Source organism: Triturus cristatus, chromosome 7 (assembly GCF_964204655.1).
Source record: "Triturus cristatus chromosome 7, aTriCri1.1, whole genome shotgun sequence".
Taxonomy (NCBI): Eukaryota; Metazoa; Chordata; class Amphibia; order Caudata; family Salamandridae; genus Triturus; species Triturus cristatus.
In genome coordinates, this window is record NC_140590.1 from 168,942,306 (window position 1) to 168,965,200 (window position 22,895).

The following is a 22,895-nucleotide window of genomic DNA, read 5'->3' on the forward strand; positions in this document are numbered from 1 at the left end:
ACTTGGGTTAGATGCACACAGGGTAGAGGGAGCTACGTGAAAGGGGCGAGGTGAACCCAAAAGACTCGAGGTGGCTCTGTGCAAACAGATGAGAGGGGATAAGTGCACACCGGTGAGTAGGTAAAATACACCGATGAGGTCTAGATGCGTATAGGTGAGGGGATTCCATGTGCACACAGGTGAGTACTGTTAGGTGGATGCAGCTGATACAAGCAGGGTACACCGTTAAAATTGACACAGTGCAGACTAGTGGAGGGGAGCTAGGCTCACTTATGAGATCATGCTATGGCCACACAGGTGAGTTGAGTGGCACTTATTAATGAAGTACAAAGTCCCAATGGCATGTGTGTGGCAGGTACTACATAAATAAAGTAACCACAAGTAGAGTATATCAGGGGTGTCCAAAACATCTTCAGGCAGGCTGAGTCTATGTCAGATTGTTTTGATAGCCACATAAAATAAATATACATTACGTAACCGAATCTAAATGCAACATATTTACAAAATCAGTGCTAATTCTGAAATCTGGTAAGATCAAGCCACCCTGAACCTATGTTGGATACCCCTGGAATAATTATACATTTTAGCATTCATTCAAATCAGTTAATAAAGTAAACACGTTGTTTACAAACCATGCAACCACTTATCATATGTATACAGGCAGTATTGACAGCAGAAGGACAGAGGATTGCAAATGGTAAGTGAGGTAAGTATCTGCATTTTCTGGCGGGACATTTGTGCCCAGAATTGTTTCTGTGTAGTCTGAGTACAGACTAGCTCTGACAAGGAGAGCCTGCATACATGTACCACCCAAGCTCAGGCCCTGTTTAATGTTCTTGCTGCATGAACAGCATTGATCATATAACATTATGCCTTCACATATGTGCTGGCTTTGTTTTTGCATGTAGAGACTCTGTCTGGACTTGTACAAGTGATGCTATGTCTATGGATAGCTTTTGTGGTTGTGCTTTGAAAATGATGGTTATGGTCAGCAAATGATGGCTGTGCCACAGTATTTCAGGCTGTGACTGGGCATTTGAAGCTATGTGTAGGAATAGGATGACTATCTAGCCAATGAAAATGTTTCTGCTGGTCTATGATAGCTGTGCTCCTGGCTTTTTATGATTGCACCGCAGGATGCCATCAAAGCAACCTGCTCAGTTAAGGCCTATAACTAAAATGCACCTTTGTTTACTTTAGTATCCATTATCACTTATTGCAGGATTTTACCTGCAGTCATGTCATTTCCAACAGTACCATCTTGGCCAAAGATCTGGTGAGATCACCTCGTGTAATGTCACCACTGTCACATAACATGTGCTGTCCCTTCCTGTGACATCATCTACGGGTCAAAGTATGTAACCTCAGTTTTGAACCTCCTAGGATTTCGGTAAATGAGCGTCCATGTCTAAATCGGGGTTCACAGGACCTATTTTCTTGCTACTGATTACTTAACGTTAAGATATGTAAATGGAAGAGATTACCTTAAATTACTTTGAAAATTCCAACACAAAATGCACGAACACAGGGTGATTAACAATGAAGCTTAAAACATAGTATATTCATGTGTAAAATGTCTTAGGTTATTCTGGCAGCATGTTGACTTTCATGCATAATCTCAGGATGTCCATTTGCAAAGACAGTCCCACCAGGCACATGAAGGGGACTGTCAACACAAGCAAGGTTTTTTAAATGAAGTCGATCACTCATTCAGGACTGAGGTCTCACAGTATGTATTTGCTATAAGACTGATCTCGCTAGGACTTTGCTTTCTGTTGCAGATCCATGTAAATCCAAGAAGTGTCGAGCAAAGGAGGACTGCACGGTGGTTGACGGGAAGGCCCAGTGTTTGCCGCAGTACACTGGCACCTGTTATGGATGGGGTGAGCCACACATGGGCACCTATGACGGCAAAACGTATGACTTCCAGGGTACTTGTTCTTACATCCTCTCTGAATACTATGGAAATGACACCACCTTAGTCCCATTCAGAGTTGTGGCAAAGAATGACCTCCGGGGCGGAGTCCAATCCGTATCATATGTGGCTGAAATACATACCACTATATATGGAATAGACATAACCATGAAAAAAGCGGACTACCCTAAAATAAGAGTGAGTAATGAATCATTAAATATATCTTTGCCCATTATTATTAATTATTATATGTCATATGGTTATGTAAAACGTGTGATTAGATTGTGTAAGTAACTATTGTCTTTTTGCGATCTCCGTGTACATACTTCTGGGATACATTATCCTTTGGCTATTGGGAACAAGTACCTCTAGGTGAGAAGAGCAATGTTAATGCCCCCGACTTGTTTGGCTCTAGCCAGCATCAAAAGGTCATATTACATAAATGGCAGTATGTCGCCGACACGTGTGAGCTGGGCGTGAACTACCAACCAATTCACTTCAGTTCCTGCATCTAACTGGATTAGGTGGCCCTCCATTAAATTTGTGAGGCCTGAGGTAAAAACATACTGGTGGGCTCTTTGAAAGCTACTCTCAGTTTTTTAAAGGTCCAAAAACTGAGTCCAGCAGAACACAAAGCACTGTGGTCAGTCATTCAGAATTCTGGCACTCTCTCCCCTGAGAACTAGCCACTAGTTTATGTATTAGCTGTTTTCATGTGGCACAGTAGCACTTTAAGGCATTCAGGTACTTCAGATCAAAATATGGAACCCATACAATGAACATTTTAAGACCATGAATCAGAAGAGGACAGGAAACACAGTAATTAAGGGGTGAGGAATAAGGTGAGGAATGGACGGAGGACCAGATTAAAAGGAAGGTTTGCGGGGGAGCAGAGTTTTCCCAACAAAGTACAGAACAGGAACATATCCTGAAGAAAAAAGAGAAAGTTGAGGTCTGACATCACAAGTAAGAGACTACCAAACTGAGACTGCGGCCCCCAAAAAAAGTACCCATTTGAGTGAAGGATTTTAATTTGGCTCAGTAAAGCTGAGAGACTTTGCGGATGGCGCCATTGAAACAGAGACATCTTCGAATTCAATTCAATATTTATTAAAGATTTGGAACTCAAATGATGTCCACAAAAAATACACCTTCAGCTTATTACATAAAAAATTGTAAAACATCATGGGGCACATTAATGGCAACAACTACATGTACAAATTTTACGACATATAGTAGCTTCGACAAATAAAGATTGGGATTAGCAGCAATAGGAATGAAGTAACAAAGCATATCCCTAATTGTGCAAAGAGCATTTAAGTAGCAGTCAGTTCATGTGCAAAATATGATTAAAAGCCCAACTTCAGCAAAAAGTTGAGTTTAAAATTAGTGGTCAGTTCATGTGTAAAATACAATTAGAAGTTTAATTTCAACAGAAAGTTGAGTTTGAGATTAGTAGCAATAGAATAGGAGTACCAAAACACATCCTAACATATATAACAGAGGCAGTTGAGTTACAGCGGATTTGAATGCATAATATAATCCGAAATCCAGCATCAATAGAGAATTAGGTTTTTAAATTGGCAACAAGAAAGTGGACAAAAAGCAAAACTAACCAGTTATACAAAGAGCAATTAAGTAGTAGCCAAATCATGTGCAAAATACAGACATAAGAGGGAGAGAATATTAATACTCCATAATAGGGCGATAAGCACAGGAGTAACAGCCCATTTAGAGGAATGTATAAAAGGTTTAAATATATACACAAACTCCGTAAAAAAGTTGAATAATTTTGCACAGACAGCTTCGTTTTTCGGACTAAAGAGAAAATCGCAGGCTGAAGCTACATCTTTAAAAACACTTTGTAAAACAATTGGCCGAAGCCAGCGGCGACGACTCGAAACCAATGCTGGACAGACAAACAAGATATGATCCAGGTTCTGAATGCTTAACTCACAAAAATTACATATTTTTACATTTTTCATATTCTGAGACTAGCTTACTGTTAAATCGTTTAAAGGTAAAAGATTCATGCGACATAGGGTGAGCCAACATCGCTCACCCCATCTTCTACTTTCAAGTGATCAAGTAAATTGGATCCAATCTTACATTTAAATAAGGGACAAAAGAGCCGAAATTCAGTCTTGTTTGTTTTGAGAAGAAACACGTTTTCTGGCATTCATTTGGGGTGTTCAAGCAAGATCAGAGGGCTCAGATCTCCACAATGGTGCAGAATATAAGGTAGAGTTACCCGACATCCATAAATTGATGGAAAGACACTTCTTATTGTCTGGTAACCATTTGCAGTGTCTTGATGTATGGGTTGTATAGAGTGGGCACGTGGTTGATCTCAGGTTCTTCAGAGATGGAGTTCCTACTCTTACCAATTGACGACCAATGGAGAAAAAGGATGTAAACTATTTGAGGAGACATTCTTTGGAGCTCTGTAATGTTCAAAGGTTCTGAGTAAGCTTTTCTGATCCGATGTCTGGAAAACTGCTGATAAGTCTAAAACAGTGACGAGAATAAATTAGTGTAACTTATACGCTGCTATGCTCAGGTTGGATGCTGGAGTGGAGAGGTGGGAGTTGTTGTTCTCTCTCAATGTAATCATTCAGCTGGTTGGCAACACAACATTCAGCTGCAACCTTATTCTTATTTTAATTTGAAAATTATGTTTTATCTTTTTAACTTGGGGAACAACATTTTAAAAATTAACCCTATTCATTTCAAAATTGCCAAAAACATATCCACAACCACTGGCAAAGATGAACATCTACTTAATCTGTTTGGATGCACCCTTTTCTCAGCGCCTTGAGACCCTCACAAGTAAGTAGTCGCGCTTTACAAACCCCTGATTGATTGATTGATTCTCAAGTGTCATTGCAATACAGAACCCCTCAGGACATTTAATAAAAATAGCCTCACAGTTATCATCCATAGTCAGTCTGAGCACCTAATCTAACTCTTTCTCCGAGATTGTATGTCTGCCTACCCCTGATTCATTCTGGGTACTCGTTGGTATCCCAGCATTCAGGAGCTCATTGCATAACTCCCTTTATTGTCTTAAATTCTCATCTAGCTTGTCATCTTTACGACTGGCTTTCATATGTACCTCTTCCGCTAACGTCCATTCACTCGCATCTTTCATCCATGCTTCAACCTTGGGGCACGCATCCCCATCCATACTATCACTACCCTGCGCCGTGCTAGCACTTTGAGCAACTGCAATAGTTTGTGGGCTATATTACTTTGGAAGAAGGAGTAAATTGTTACTTCCCAGTAAAAAAATTAAATGTAAAAATCTATATATATTGTGCCACAAATATCCATTACAGAGTTTTGCATGTATGGGAGATGGACACAAACAAGCGTGCAGCATTCAAGGCATGCTCCATTCCTTGAGCATCTCAGCACACTCACCAGTGCCCTTCTTGGAACATAAAGGGCTTGGTAAGTGGATGACTATAACACTAGGAAAGAGTCTGTGGAATAAGAGTAATAGAGTTACTGTAAAGGTAACTTTGTCCTGCTCCCACTTCCTGCCTCTTGTTCCATTCAAAGTCAGATGGGTAGACCCCACTGCAATTAACAATGAGAAATAGAGAAAGCGAAGCAAGCAAGGTTCAGTTTAGGCCATGAACAACAGGTTGTCCTACTTAAAATCAGTATTTTTTCAGAAGAAAGACAAGAGGGAAGAGTTTTAGAAGAACATTTGCGAGGTAGCTCATTTAGCAGACTCTCATATGCCTCTCACAGGTATTTACCTGGAGAATGTCACTTACGCCGCACTACAGAGAAGTGTCGGACAGTGTTTATTCTGCATGGTGTCATTCAGCTGGCAATGATGGCCCCAGCCGCTGCTTGGCTGGTAATATTGCCATCGAACATCACAAACAGTTGGCTGGGAAAATGCAGATCTATGATTATTTCAAGGAAAAATTACAAAGCAGATCTTGCATCCATATTGTGGAGTAGCACACAAGCAGGAGTAAAAGTGTGTATGTGGAAAGACGGGAGGAGAATTATTTCTTAGACAGATAATTCCTGCAGAACCTTTAACCCATTGAAGGTGGTCTTTAGAACCACTCTGTCCCTGTGGACAACAGTGAATAGCTCTGAGTCATAAAGGGCTTGTCACCCACTTATGTATCAGCCATGTGGTATAGCCACCAACAAAGAGGTTGTCATAGATATACATTTTTTTTCTTCATATGTGGCCCTTAGCTCAAACAGGTTTGTGAACTAGTCTGGGTAGGAAAAGACTGAGATCACAAGATACTACAGGGTGTCTGGTTGAGGTGCCTTTTTGGTTGTGGCAAATGGCTGATTGGCCACTGTGAGTGCTAGGTAGGATTTGTAGGTGTCCACCAACACTCATGTTAGTCGTGAAGATGGGACAAGGTCAATATATCAGCAATGAAGCTAATGAGCTGGTTGAATTATTTTGACTGTGACTATCTTTTGAATTCTGTGGAGATGAAAGGGTGTACAAAGGCTAGCTTTCAGTGACCATGTCTTCAAGCTTTGTTAGTGAAGTGGGGTTGCAGCACTCTCCCTGTCCTTGTCGGGAGAGGTCAGTGTGTAGCCCCTGCATATGAAGCGGATCTGAGAATCAAACTTGACACGGTCAGGCTGAAGCCACTATGATTGCACACCCAGGATGGTCTGTGTTCTTCTCTGAGACTCTTGGAATAGGAGGTCTTAGAGAAAAGAGAGAGAAGGGCCTCAATCCAATCTAACATCAACTTCTGATAAACATGATTTGTAATTTGTTGCAGAAAATACAGAAAATCGTCAGGCCCCTGCACCTTAGATGGGTATTGATTAACTGGGGCCATGAATAGCAATTGTTTGACGTAGCATTCACTGTAGGCACTCTAAACATTAAAACTTTCCACATCCTTCTCCTTTTATTCTTTGTCTATATTATTCCTTACATTGTAATCATCACAGTCATCAATGTGCCATCAGGTGTAAAATGAGTATCCTCACCATACTGCACATATAAGGGACTAGCGGTCTCCTCAATGAGGCATTCATTACCGTCATCTTTGACCAGAATCAGGATGCAGAGCTCTGAATGCACTTTAATGGGTAGGGCGAGACAATAAACCAAAATCAGCCCTGGCATGTATGTTTACAGCAGCCCCACGCTGCAGTAAGCCACAAGTGTCTGGCCAGTTTGGCCCTGTGTTCGAGATGTTAGGAAGCTGGCTATCAGATATTAGATGTTGTAGGTAGGTAGCAGAGAATGTCATTGGGGTCAAGAATTCGTCAAAGTACTGTTCTTGCAGTCTTAGGCAAGACTGGCATTAATGGAGGAGGCTTTTTGGAGGTTGTGGACAATTTCATGATGAGGCTTGTGCAAATGGGCATTTTATTTTTGAGGTTACGCTATAGGTGACATTGAGGTTTTAGGTTTGAATCTGTTTTATTGAAACCAAAGATCCGACATTTCAATAACAAAATACTAATCCACATGCTATTTATCAGAACCAGGGCTCACATTTTAACACCCCCCCCCCCTCCAACTCAACACCCTCTCCCTGTTCCGGGTACATATACAACAAATCAACAACCACCACAATAGGAGCAGCAGACACAAAGAAAAAAATGAAAGGAGGGAGGAGGACCTGGACTATATGATATTTCTATTACTGTCTAAGGACTCCCTGTCAGGGGCGCTAAGTTTGGGTTGTGAGTCACAGAAGACGCAAATACTTTGGAAAGATGAGTTCAGTAAATTCTTGAGATAATATACAAAGGAAGGGATTCGACATATCCTGATATGCCTCGTCTTGCTGTGCCAGTGAGAGGGAAAGTCTCTCCATCCCCAGGATATGCCAGAGCCTGTGTATCCAATTTATTCTAGTTGGTATCCTCCCCATCCCCCAAAGTGCTAGTATAGATTGATGTGCTGAGTTCAAGGCTAAAGCTATATGTCTCCCTCTTTTAGAGCGTAATGGGTATGTAAGTGGATTAGGGAGACCCAGTAGTATGAGGATAGGTAATCTTGGCAATTGGGTGTCAAAGTGCTTATCGACATCATTTGATACATCATTCCAGATTTGCGAAGCTTAGGACACTTCCACAATATATGCAACAATGTTCCCAGTGATCCACATCCCCTCCAGCATCTGTCACTCCGTTATGGTTGTATCCGATGTAGTCTCTCAGGTGTAAAGTACCAATATGAGGCTATTTTTGTAGCCATCTCGATGCTAGCCATATTTGTTGACACATGTCGGGTCCTATAAAAAACATCTAGCCATTCCTTTGATGAAAGCTGGCTACCCACTTCTTTACCCGACCTAAGCTGTGAAGGTGTCTTCGAGTTCTCCCCCTCTCCTCTAAAAAGCCCATATAATTCTGTAATCAGGCCCCGGTCAGTAGCTTTGCGAATCAGCCATTTCTCGAATGGTGTTAAGGGGCGTTGCGCTGCCTCCCCTATCGTGGGCTCTGAAAGCCAGTGCCTAATATGTGTGTATCTATATCTATCTGTCTCCCATGTGATCCTGTCTCTCTGTAGATCATCTAGGGGTTTTAGGCCTTCTGAATAAAAAAAATGGCCAATAGAACGACACTCTGGCCCCTGCCAAGCTCCAAATCCCTAGGCATCTAATCCTGGAGGAAACTCTCCATTCCCCACCATAGGGTGAATGGGGCAGGGATGGAAGTCAGCTCCATAGATGTTGCTACTGCATCTCAGGCCTGTAATGCAGTGGATGTAATCATAGACAAGTAATGATTTGCTGGCCGATGTGGATGGGGTAGAAATGGAATCTTCCAAAGATCCATGCCTGTCAGGGCCTTGTCCATAAAATGCCACCTCTTTTCAGACTCTGGTCTCGACCACTCCACCAGGAACCTAATCTGGGCCACTCTATATTATTGAAGCAAGCACAAAACACCCAACCCCTGCGATGTATGCTCCCATCTACGCTGACACTGAGGTTTTGATTTTTCTTATTGAGAAGAATTTTGGCCTCAACAGGGTTTTTATGGACCACAATAGTCCAGTGATGATGCTATTATCAATGGTTTATCCGCAGGCCCACTACGGCTGGGGACAAGTGGAGAACATGAGATGAGGTCTTGGATACCTCTAAAAGCAGGCATCCATAATGGAGGCATTCCTAATTCGGGTGGTCATCGAAAATTGGATAAGGGCCACTTACCAGTATATATATGAGTCTTAGGCCTTCATTACAAATTCAGGGCTAAATTCTGATCCCTGTTCAATTAATGTTTGCACAGGTGCACAGGGATTGGGAATTATCTTGCCCTCAAATGTTTTGCCTGATCAATTACAGCAGATCAGACCTGCCAAAATGTATTGGGCGAAAAGGCCCAGAGATAAAGGCAAAATACACCGAATTTGGCCTGTTAAAATCGATCCTCCATTTTATGCTCCATTTTCCTTTTTAAAACTCAGACTAGGAGGTATTCCCACGTGGTACACAGTGTGGTAATGGCGTTTACCACATGTGGTATATACCCCATCCTATTCCAAGAAGCTTGTAATGAGGGCTTTAGTGGGAAGTAACTGTCAAACTGTGCAGCCTTGAAGACCAATATCTGGGAGTCAATAAATGCATGCTGTATAGAGATAATCTGTGGAAAAGAACAGCAGTATTTGTGTAGTTTGCTTTAAATCACAACTGTTTTCTATGTAACCATGTTGTATAATTCAACAAAGATTTTCACTGAAAAAAACTGTATCTGAAGACATTTTCCCCTTGATTGGGGTGAAAGCAATCAATTATAAATGACACACTTGAGTTTAAGCCCCAAATTTGGTGCCCAGGTACAGTCATTAAAGATAGCCTTTGACCTGCAGATTGGTGTTTCGAATTAAAATTTGCAGCTCATAGGGTGGACACTTTCACAAGAATCTATTAACCTCACTGTCTGATGCCTTGCCATTTACATTGAAGTGAATTGGCTACTTAAGAAACATTGCTGGATTAAATTTATGTTGTTACTGAGGTTTTCAAATGTAACTATGGAGCTCCATCCCAACAATAAGGAATGATTTAAGCATGTGAATCTATGAAAGATTCGATTCTGTAGAAAATGTGGTACTTTATGGGGTATATTCACAAGGGCTTATGTCCGATTTATCTCCACATTAACGCATCAAAAGTGGAGATAGATTTAACACCCCCTTCACAAGCCAGGGCAAACTGCAGACATCGTAAGTATTCCCGTGATAACTTCCCCAAAATGTATCCCCACGTGGACACCACCAACTAACCCTAATGAGATGCAGAGTAGGCGTTCCCGTGCAAAAACACACGAAAAAACAACACGACATTCACAACAAACTGCCAGATCCCCGATGCAAACCGAAAACAGGAGATAAGCCGCGGTAGCAGCAGGGATTTTACACCTGCCTTCTGCTAGTGCTAAGCAGGATGACTAACTGCAGCATGAAAGGGAGCCCAGGCAAGAGCCAGACCGGAAGACCCACAGTCATGCAACTCACGACACTGCCAATGGGCCCGCAGCACAACTGCATCCAAAATTACACACAACATGCCAACCGACCAGACATGACAACACGACCCCATTGGGAATCCGGCCTTGCCACGCCCACAACCCAGCCACGACATGGCACCACAGACACACAGTGGCAGGATGTGAGGAGAGTCATGGAGCAGGCATGTGCGAGAGCGGAAAGTGACTAAGGAACGTGAACCCACCCAATGCCAGGTGTGGCGTGGTGGTGCCGGACAGACCACAGAGTGCAAACCACGGAAATGGCCATTTGGAGGACATCTGCTGGTGCATGGAGTGTAGTGGCCAGTGGACGCCACCATGTCCCCACAAGTTGTGTCACAGAACATGGAAATGTTGCACGTTACGTCCCCCCCTGCATGCGCGTGCATAGTGAGTCGGACCTGGGTACGCCAGGCCTGTGTAGGGGTGTAAACAAAAAGCCAGTCGCAACGGTTGTGGTCCTCATTCGGAATGGACAATGCGTCTTCCAGGGCGGCGCCCCGCAGCCCACCATGAGTCCTGCGCCAAGTGCGGCGGGGCCTGCGTCCCTGTGCTCCTGCTGCACCCCGGGCCGCTGGACCACAGACCCGTCATGCCTGCCCCAGCGCACCTACGAGGCTCTGCTCACCTGCCTTCACCGGCGTGTGGCAAAGAGGGCCCACCACGTGCCGGTGCAAGCTGCAAGCACCAGTGCCGCGACCTCTGCAGCCTCAGCAGACCATCGATGGCCACCGACGCTGGCCCACATTACTCCTTTCTCGTTTACATACTCTGCCGGCGTCCTCTTCAGCCCAGAAGGTCCCACATGTGGATCTGTGTCCTGAGTCCTGAATGGCAGTGACCCCAATGGCGTGGCAGCAGCCACAGCACCTGACCCCCTTCGATCAGTGTGGTATAGTACCATAAGGCAGGCCGGTGACATGTGGTGCCACTAACACTGTTTAACGCCAGCTGGCGACACGTGGTGCCACTAACCCTGTTCAACGCAAGCCGGCGACATGTGGATGAGGGCTCAGGCCTATCTTGCGGACCAGTAGGTTCCACATCCAGCACCTGGTCACGAATCATGAATGGCAGAGTTCACACCAGTGAACCCACGGAGAGGAGTAAGAGGAAGATGCGGCTCAGTCCAGATGAAAGCCGGATCCGAGTCACGGAGGTGATCGAACACTATCAACAACTTACCTGGTGCCATCAACCCTGTTCACCGCAAGTCCGCGAGCCGTGGTGCCACCGAACCTGAACTATGCAGGCCGGTGGGGCCATCCAACCTAAGCCAGCGACACTCGGTGAATGGCCCGTGCTGACCGCTGCCTCAGGCCTACACTGCGGTCCAGTATGTCACACATGTGGAATTGTGTCCTGGGCAAGATGTGGAGAAGCCAACACCATTGGACACGCCTCATCGCAGGCGGCATCCCCTAACGGCAATGGTGCCACTAGCTCTGTGCGCAATGAGTCATGGGCACTATCTGGTTGGACCTTGGTGGCGACTGAGTCCAGAGGCTGGTGGTTTCCTGCATCTCCAACTGGCTGGACTTGACTTGGTGTCTGACATGAGTCTGTTCCATTCTTCTCTGCCATAGTGACTGTTTCAGCTCGGTCTTGCCTTCTGCATCATGCGCTGGGGGCACACCTTCCACTGTCCACCAAGACAATCCGCGACAAGCCCCTTGTCATCTATGAGAACCTGCTCCGCACTTGTGACCCTGCCCCAGTGCATCACAAGTCAGCGTCCCGTGGCGGTAGGCTCATACGGGACGCTGGACATCCGGGGCCATTGACTCTGTGCAGCACAAGTCATGGGGCCCTTATGGTTGAAAGGTTGTGTTCTTTACGCTGTACACTGTTGCCTATGTCTGACTGCACCAGGCAGCCCTTGCCGGCTGGTGTGCACACACACCACACACATCCAACACAGGTGGCCATGCGCACATTCACGTAGCCATTCACACCATCTGAGCAAGTGTGTCTTTGTGGTCATTGTGTGAGCATGATGGGCACACGCCCTACAACATCAGAGTGTGCTGTCTTTGGCGGACGTCACCATGTCACCTCAGCATTGGAAGTGACCCTGGACATGTAGCCCTGCATGCATCCTCCTGCATACACAAGCGGCGTGTGCTGGTCCTGCGTACGTCTGGTCAGTGCAGGGGTGTGCTGATTCGACAGGGGGAGCAGGGTTTGGCTCGGACCTGGCCTTGGGCAGGAAGTGCGGTAAGTGTGTCTCTGTGTTGGGTTGTTGTCGCCACCAGGGCCGCAGTAGCCGATGTTGAAATGTGGCATGCACCACGAGTGTGGGGCTGCACGTACGGAGACAAGTAGGAGCGCAAGACCGGACGGGGTCTTTGCACATGCATGCCAAGTGTTATGTGTATCAGTCCTGTGGATGCATGAGTCAGTTGCCTAGCCTCATTCGCTGCGCGATCACAGCCCGCCATGAGCTGGACACCTGTGTCTGCCCTGTCCGGACCATTGGCCTGCACTCACGTGTCCGCCCACCCTCAGAGGCCAGTGTCATGGTGTTGTTGGCATGCCTCTGGACATGCGGGGACAGGCATTACCATGGTGTGCCGTAGGAGTGCATGTGATGCAACCGCACAGCGCACACATGTGTGGGGGCTCATGGGAGGGAGGGGCAGCTGTGTGGCAGCGTAAGACAGAGGGAGGTCGCTCATGTGCAATGTCTGGGGCATAGCGTCCATGAGTCCCAGGGTCGCAGACATCCCACCTTACCCACGACAGGCCTCTGTACCTCTCCTGTATGCATGCAGATGGTGAAGTGACTGTAGAGATGAATGGTCCTTTGTCTGAAGTATCAGGCGATAGCACATCTGCAGCTCCGAGCATGGACTTGCTTTTGGCCAGCACCCCCTGACAGATACATTAGCATTTGCTTGTGACTCCCACACTACGCAATGCCCACCGTGAGACCAACGTGTACACATCCCACACGCAGGAGTCCTTGGTAGTAGTTAGCACGTGTGAAACGACCTTCACACGTACTCCCACCCCACCCCAGGCCTGCACCCGTTGCACACAGGCACTGCTCATTGCACCGAGCTGTGCCATTTCATCCACAGGTCTGGCTTCAAGCAGTGCCACTGATGCAATGGAAGACCATCCCGGACACATGCTCGACTCCAGTCACGTGGACCTGTACCGTGCACGTCGGCTGCATGTACTGGGGGCACTGCCATTGCAGTGTAGCGGATCAGTTACCGGCTGGGCTTCCGCCTTGCGGACGTCACCTGCGTTCAGCCTGTGTTGCATTGTCGCTCATGCATATTCGAGTGGTCCATGGATATCTGCCTCTCCAACGTGACAGTAGCTGACCTGGATTACGATGTGTTTGTGCGCCCACTGTTGGACCACAACCAGGAGTGTCACCGTGAAGCCCTTCTATGGCATGCATGGATGTTTGGCATGCAGGCTGGAAACTAGACCTGGGAGATTGCACGAGACCTCGTGTGCAGTGAGCACATTGAGCCACTACCCGATTGGGTTTTGGTGTACATTGGGTCCAATGGTTGGAGTCAGCACATCTGTCTGGGTCAGCTGATGGATTACGTTGATGACATGTCAGATGTGGTGGACGACCATCGCTCACTGGAGATGTTGGCCTATGCAGCTGCACTCGCGTTCATGGACGAGTGACAAGGTACCTGCAGCCACAACTGGATGTAACCATTGCACGTGTCCGGACACATGGTTGCATGTTGTGAATCTGGTCACATGTCCCAAGACGACAGTGGACATGGCTGCATTAACCTGGACTCATGATCCCTGGGCGGACAACCAACGCGGGTCGGCACTGACTTGTGTTGGTGATGGACTCCCCTGAGGTGGACATGGGCGCTTTCCTACGTTCCTCATTCAGACATGCTGCTGCATTGGTTTGCATCTCGTGGCACTTCTCTTGGCCGTACTGACTTGTTGATAAAGTTCCCGCACTTTCACTTGCCTCCAACTGTGTTGTGTCTTGATTTGTATGCCAATGTGTGTGTCAAGGACTCTCTGGCTGCCTGTGATACGTGCATTGCTACCCCATCAGGGCAGTGGGTTTGTACTTGTGCATTATCAGGTCCCTGTTTTGTGCTTAGCCAAATGCATATGGTCATTAATCGGCCACAGGCGGGTGCACTTGTGTCTTGGTAGGGCAGATGTTGGTGTTTGTACAACATTGTGTTCGAGGTTGGGGTGCTCTGCTTCCTATGTATGTGTGCTGCATTGTGTGTGGGATGTCCCTTCTGCTCTGATTTGACTCACCCTTCTCCCTTTCAGGCAGTGTGGTTTTCACTTCTGTGCTTGTTCAGTGGTGTTGTGTTGCCGGGGTGTGTGACTTGTACTCCTGGTTGGTAGTGTTACTCTTGGGCATGGTTTGTCTGCAGTTGTGCTGTGCTTGATTGTGCATGTGTGCCATTGTGCCCATCTCCCCCCGGCCCCTTAGTCCCTGCTGGTTCCTCTCCCTGTTGCAGTTTATGGGCCCTTAGTCCTGCCCCCATCTACAGACTGATGTGGTAGACACCATTTCCTCCATGTCATCCAGCTCCTGGTGTGGCGGTGGACTCCCACCTCCGGTGTGCATTGCTGCCTTCTTGGTGTTGGCGTGTTTCTGATTGTTTGTGCCTTTCGCATCATTCTGGATGTTCTGGGTTTCTGCCATTATCCTCCTCAGCTCTCAGGCTGCATTCATCTTGTCCACGATGGCCTACCATGTACGATGTTTTATTTCCAATGTGTCTCGTGGGGTTGTCTGCTGTCTCGGGTTGCATCCACTGTGCTTGGCTGTTGTTTTCTGTTTGGTTTGTCTTTCTTTTTTAGGCTTTGGTTATGCTTATTCCCGCCTGCCATGTGTGTCGCGGGCCTGGCGGTGCTTATCTCTGCTTTCCTCATCACAAATGGGCTCATCGCCCGTTTTTGGGTGTTGTGGTTTGTGTTTTTATCTCGATCGGGGTGGCTGTATCGCGGACATTGGCCGCAGTATCGGCAGACTATCGCATGCTACCACCTTGTTGTGAATACCACGTTGACACAGGGTTATTTTCCCGCAATATGTTGCGATGTGTAAAGCTGCGTTAGCATTTTTTGATGATGTTTATCACACGTTCTTGTGAATATACCCATATATATATTTTGATGTATTGATGTGCATCTCACCACTCAGAAATCATAGGGCATCAACTCAATTTACAGCCACGAAAATTGAAGCGCATTGGCTGAAAATGGAACCCCCCCAATACCGTTTCAATCATCTTTTGGAGGATTACCAGCAGCACACCTTGATGATGACGCCAATATTTGGAATAAGACAGCATGTCCGTAACACATTAAGATCAAGTTTATTTGGCTTCACAGTAAGGAATCATTAAGCCAAGAAACATTCTTTGTCTGTTTTTAAGAGTACGGTTGTGTAGTAGCTTTCAATGGGACAAGCGACCCTAGGATATGCTCTATCAAGGATATCCTTAATATGCATGCTTGCCTCATATCTATTTAGGCATTGATGGCGGATAACTTAACACCAATCAGCAGATTTGCTTCAGCTCTCTTGAATGAGCTAGAACTCAGTCACCAAAAGTGGTTTTTGATGTTATCACTCTGGACTTTACCCTTAATAATATCTTTTCTTTATGCACCACATGATCAAGCTAGAATAGTAGGCTAATTGTTACCTGCACTCCTTGAAAACATTTGAAAGCATTCTTTTTGGGCCACCTAAGACTGCAGAATACCCTTTAGTTATGTAAAGAGTGGACTCTGGAAATGTAGTTCTAGCCAAAATAGCACTCCCTTCTTTGCCTCCACTGAAAACTGGATTCAATGCAGCAGCTAGAGTTGTGGCAGATGGTGAGAAATGTCATCTGATCCTGTATCCCATTCTCAATTACCTACACTGCTGTCTCTTGAAGTCAGGATCGATTAAAGAAAATTGCTGTCTAACTTGCAATCGCAAAAACTCCGCACGTGGCTCATCTCTTGAATTATATGCATTGGCAAAAGGGACTTGAAAAGCAGCAACTGCTTCGTGCTGGAAACCCCAAACTTCAGAGCTTCTCAAGCTATTGAACAGTCCTTTTCAGTAGTTGCCACAAATCCTTTGGAACTCCCTCCCCTTTCTCTTGAGAGCTCAAACCTCCATCTGGCTTTCAGGAAACATCTGAAGATGCATTTGTTTTGGTAATATCTGTCTTAATCTCTTGTCCATCAAATTGACTTCAATCTTCTTGGAATATTCTCCATTTTAAATCACTGTTAGACCCGGGATCACTGGTTGGCTAAGGTAGGTACCTTAGGCCAAATAGGGACCCGCGGTTCCACGTCAGGAGAAGGAAAGTCACCTTCTGAAATAGCCCCGCTCCACCCCCTCGGTAGCTTGGCACGTACGAGTAGCCAGGCTTATCTTCAAGGCAAATGTGTAAAGTATTTGCAACCACGTTCACAACAACCCAATGATGACACCACAAATAGACTCCACACGAGTTTTATAAAAACGAGTATAAACTTTATATGAAAAGATATACGATAAGACCACACGATATAAATCCAACATATGAGTTTCTGTACTATTTCTCCTGACCAATCGTTAGGCCAGCCAGCCCTTGTAAGTTCTGGCGTTATTAATGAGCACTTCTAAACATTCTCCTGTAATCGTAATATCATGTTATACAGTTCTGAATGCTAGAATCAGGCACTTTTGCAATGTAAGAATTCTGTAAGGCGTAACGCAGCAATCAGACACTCTACAATGTAAAAAGAATGCAATGCGTAACGCAACGATCAGGCACTTTGCGAGGTAAAAATAATGCAATGCGTAATACAACCACCAGGTACGTCGTTATGCAGAAATAAGTCAATGCGCAATACACTGATCAGGTAATTCGTTATGCAGGAATAAAGGAATGCGTGATACGCTAATCAGGTAGTTTGTTATGCAGAAACAATGCAATGCGTCATACAACAATCAGGTAGTTTGTTATGCAGAAATAATGCCATGCGTCATACACTAATCAGATAGTTAGTTATGCAGAAATAATGCAATGTGTAACACTCTAATCAGGTACTCTGTTATGCAGAAATAATGCAATGTGTGATACGACAGTCAGGTACTTCGTTATGCAGAAATGGAATTATGCGTAATACACTCAGGCACCGATCACTGTGCCTTAGGCGGTCTCTCCGCCTCTCCTTCTGACTTGCAGTCAGCCTCTCAACAGTTGCCCCCAACACGGGTACGGTGTAATCAAAAAGTGCAGCTCCACACTCCGGCCCCTGTACTGCCACTCCCTTGGCAATACGGGTCGCGATAGGAGCCAAAGCAGATGCTCGCACTGCCGGAACGAGAGAGAGACCGAGAGCATCTCCCTCCGAGCCCGCACCCTGCTCCCTGGGGGGCGCAAATTCACTCTCCTCTCCTCGTCCAGTGGCTGGGCCTCCCATTTGTGAAATGGCAACGGCAGGCTCGGCCAGCGGCTCAGCTCCTCCGTGGCTGCCGGTCCGGACCGCTACATTTATGAAGATCTCAGGCTGCCACAGGGCACACGCACACGGCGTCGCTGAGACTTCCTTGAGCTTTGGGTGCACGATCACTGGGCACTCCACTTGCAGGTCTCAGGCTGCATGAAGAGCATGCGCACAGCATCGCTGAGACTCACTCTAACTCCAGTGCACACGATAACAAGGCAAATCCTCACGAAGGTCTAGGTGCACAACACACATACACACAGCGTAGATTAGACTCACTTGGATTCCGGTGCACACGATAACTGGACAATCCTTACAAAGGGGTTCAGGTTGCAAAAGCACACGCACACCGCATCTCTGATCCTTGCTTGGACTCCAGGTGCCCACGATCACAGGGCACACCTTACGAGGGTCTCAGGCTTCAACAAGCACAGACACACAGCGCCGCTGAGACTCTCCAGGAAACTTTTGTGTTCCGGTGTTTACGCAACAGGGAGCCAGCTCACCTCTGGCCCTTGGGGATAAGTTACTTCAGGACACAGCACAGCAAAGTCCTTTCAAGCAGTTAGACACAGCACACAGCAAAGTCCCTTTAGCCTGTCCTTGGTTAAAACAGCAAACTGCAGGCCAGCCCCAGAACACAAAGCAAGGGTTAGTCCTTTCCTTCAGTCTCTTCAGTTGTTTCTTCCTTGGCAAAGGTTCCTCTTGACCACGAAGTAGCTCCAGTCTTGTTCAGTCTTGATCAAGCCATTCTCCAAAGTTCAGGCGCTTCAGCTCTCATAGTTGTACCCCTCAAGGGCTTTGAAGTCTTTGTGTTCAGGGGGCACTGATCCCTGTTCAAACCAGTTCTGGGTGCCTCCCTGCCAGTGACACCGTCTTCCTTTGTTTAGTGGGGGTCTGGATTCTCAATCACTCAGCAGGAGATGGGACAATTGTTTTATAACAGCAACCCAGGCCTCTTCACCTCTAGTGGCTACTCCTCCCCCTACACTCCAGATGCAGGTCAGCCTGTTGCTGTCTCACCTCCTCCCCTGAGTCAAGACATTCCCCAGATCCTATCGCTTTCAAATCCAGACAGTCAATCCACAACCAGGCAGAGACACACAGAAATGTTAGAGCACAAAAACCCAGCCACTTAAAAGAGTGGCTTATAAACACACAATACAAAAACCGCCTTCATGAAAAGATGCGTCAGTACATTGTGAGTTCAGGCATACTAAACTTCACTTTTCCATCTTAAGCCTTTGGGAAGGTAGGCTGGAAAATATATTACACAACCTTCCCATTCTATCCTATTGGCAAGATGGCCTTTCAACAGTGAAAAACGAAATGGGGATTATTTCACAGTCAGGACATGGTACACACCTTAGTACATGTCCTACCTATCACATGCACTGCACCATGCCCAGGGGGTACCCTGGCCCTACCATAGGGATGTCTGATGTGCATAGAAAGGGAAGGGTAAGGCCTGGCAAGTGGGTGCACTTGTCAGGACAACAGGGCAGTTAACAAACTGTGCGCAGACACTGCAGTGGCAGGCCTGAGTTCTCTTTTTAAGGCTACTTGTGTGGGTGGTATAAATAGTGCTGCAGGCCCACTAGTAGCATTTGCATTACCAGCCCTGGCACACATAGTGCACTTTAGTAGGGACTTTACTAGTAAGGCAAACATACCAATCATGGACAACAAATTTATCATTACACTTTATACAGGGAACACTTGCACTTTGTCAATGTTTAGCAGTGGCAAAGTGTCCAAATCATCTAAGTTGGCAAAAAAAAATCTATCACAGCACCAAAAATAGAGGAGGTAGAGGCAAAAAGTCAAGGGTAATCACGCCAAGAAATGACATGTCTAACAATCGCCATATGGAATCTACTCTCCCATCTACCTACTATGACATTTATGTATTATTGCACACTTAATATCCTCAGTCTCTTTTGGTTATCATTGTTAATTGATAGATAGATCTTGTAATCTTTCAGTGCATTGTGAAGCACTCCAATGGCCCTGTGTGCAGACCAGCTATAGGAAAAGGTTATCTAACTAAAAAGATCAATGAAGCCATGTGCAGGAGAAACAAACCTTGGTCCTAAAGCAAGTTATATGGGGTGCACAGGGCACGAACATCAACCACTCAATACCGGCTGTAAGCTCTAGATCAGTGACACTGCATCCAATGCATCACCAAAAGGAAGATAAAGAGATACAGAGAAAGGGTCAAGGCAGGAGTGCCACAGAGGAGCACCAAGAGGGCACTTGCTCCCCAGGTAGCTCCTGGTTCAACTGTACTTTTAGATGGATCTTGGGCAATTACCCTGGGCACTCTGGTTCAGTACCTCTGGACTCCTTGGACTGAATGAGGACTCAAATGATGGCATGACCATGTTCCTCAGAGAAGTAATACTTTTTACCTCATGCTATTGGCAGTATGGCAGTATCCTTCCGCCTTCTGATGCAATACATGGGGGATTATTTGACTTCTAAAGAGAACACTCAGTCATCACACATTCATTTAGTTGTCATATATACACTGTACGCATACAACAATTCTTTTTTTTGTTATCTGTTTTCACTACATTAGCTTTTTTTTATTATTGTCACTGTAATGTCTACATCAGGGCTGGTGTTCAAGCCTGGCCCTAACATTAAAACCGACTGCTGTGTTTTATACTTCAGGCTGCCGCTGTGGGCTAGGCGAGAGAACAACAACATTGTGGCAGTGTATATATGTTTTCAGCTCCTGTTGATTTCTTCTAATTTCTGACAAAACTGAGTATTTTTTTTTTTTTCAGTGCCGCCAACCCAGAAATGTTTTAATTAATTTAGGCTCCTTGACCCTTCTCATTACTAATACTAAAGTAGATTGATTTCCTTTTTGAGATCATGGCAAGAAGCCTTTAGTATGTCTTCTGCCTTTGCTTCTATGCTATAGGAACAAGGGTAAGATTATAACGAAGGCTACCTTTCCATCTAATCTTCTTTTCACTTAAAAACAAAAAAGACTATAATGAAGGTAGGTGAGACTTCAACATAGTCTTGTTTTCACTTCTATATAGGTCTAGTTTTAATATACTAATACATACAAGCATACACAAATGTGCACATGTGCTTGTCTGTGTTGATGTGTGTTTCAAAATTAAAGCCAAACCCATTTTCTTTGCTAAATGTGGTTTGCAATGGTAACTACTGAGGGAGAAGCAAGTACATGTATAGGTTTTAGCAGTATAGACCTTTGCTTTTGACCTCATAGGCTTTTGATAGTTTTGACTTGGCAATTTCAATCGAGTTGAGTTTAGGAGTTAGTTTAGGGGGGCTTAGTTTGAACAGTTAATCATGTTTTTTCTGTATTATGAATTATTTAATGCCTCTCTTGAAAGAAGAGTATGAGGAAACTTTTCTGAGTTCAGGATGGAAATTGTCCCATATTAAATGTTGTCTTTATTTAATTCCACAAAATGTTTCTTCTGTTTAAACAGATGGGACCACTCACAGATTTGTGATTCAATGACCAAGTATACTTCAGAAAGCTAAGTCTGGAAACCAGGCTACTTAGTCTCTGCTCATGCAATGACAAACAAGACGTTTGGGATGGGTTGGCAGCATCCTTTTCAGAACCTATGACATTGTACACTAAAAATCATTCATACATTTATAAATTGTTCTCTTGTTCAGTTCACACATTGTAAGACATGATCAATGATCCAATTTATGTGAAATAAAAAAAAACATAACAGACTGTAATCACACAATTAATTAAACATTTACTCTGACTTGGCTTCATGGGAGCATTTTACAACTGGCTGGAATACACAATAGAGCTATTTCCTTCCAGCCTCATGGCAGCAGGCATCTTAAGTCATCAGTTTCTTTAATACATTGCAGGAAATGAAATGGAAGGGCCTGTCATAAGTGGGCTTAAAGAATGCAGAAATAATACAATGGAGGAATTATAGGAGCCGATTTTTCAAGTGTGTTGAAGATAATAAACTTACTGTGATACTGTTGCTAAACTGGAGTTTCAGAAAGCTCATTTGGAAACAAAAATTGTTCGAAATAAGCACTTTTTACTAATGCTGATATTCAAAATAGAAATATATACAGGTATTCTCTTAAGCATTTAATGTGTATAGAATTGATATTATGTAAGATCCCACCATAACTAGTTATTTTTGATTCATTTCAATTAGGTCAATGGCGTTTTATACAACTTGCCCTACGAGGAAGCAGGATTACTTAAAGTGTACCAGAGCGGCCTTGACGTGTTACTGAAAGCAGAGAATGGCCTTCAGGTGAGCTACGACTGGATCTGGCACTGTGTGCTGACCCTTCCTAGCAGCTACTATGGCACCACCGGTGGCCTCTGTGGGGATTTCAATCAAAATGCAGCGGATGACATGTTTGATCCCAGTCGCAACCAGGTCACTGACATCGTAGCTTGGGCTCGTAGCTGGAAGGTATACGACCGAGACCCATTCTGTTGGGACTATTGCTCTGGGAACTGCCCTACCTGCGAGGAGAGCATGAAAAGCCTGTACAGTGGCAACCAGTTCTGTGGGCTGATCATCAACAGCACTGATGGACCGTTCCGCGAATGTCACTCCAAAGTGAACCCGGATAAATTCTTCGACAACTGTCTCTACGATGTCTGTATGAACGGGGGAGCTAAGCAAATTCTCTGCCAGGCCCTAAGCACCTATGCCAGCACCTGCTTGAAAAATAGCGTCATGCTATACGACTGGAGGATGCCTTCTGGATGCCGTAAGTAACAACTGTCTGACTCCATTCTTTAGAAGCTCTTAGTTGGGTCATCTCTATAAAGTCATAAACCGAGCCTTAATGTATACCAAGGTAGCTGATGGGAAGCTGCATGTTATGTGGGTGATAAATATTTGAACCCTTTTCTCTCTTTGTGACGTGTTGATTAACCTTGGATCTATATGGGTGACAAGTATTTTTACTCTGTTCTCTCTGTTCGAAGAACTGAATGGTCTTGGTTGATTCATGAAGG

General features: G+C 45.2%; 1 protein-coding gene across 1 annotated transcript in view; it reads left to right on the top strand.

Moving 5' to 3' along the window:
- The window catches only part of LOC146809136 (IgGFc-binding protein-like), a 453,503-nt gene that overhangs the window by 354,162 nt on the left and 76,446 nt on the right, over nt 1-22,895 (top strand). Inside the window, exons 28-29 of the mRNA XM_085615950.1 lie at nt 1,782-2,113; nt 22,075-22,645. Coding sequence (XP_085472076.1) covers nt 1,782-2,113; nt 22,075-22,645 — 903 coding nt within the window. The remainder of the gene's footprint in view (nt 1-1,781; nt 2,114-22,074; nt 22,646-22,895) is intronic.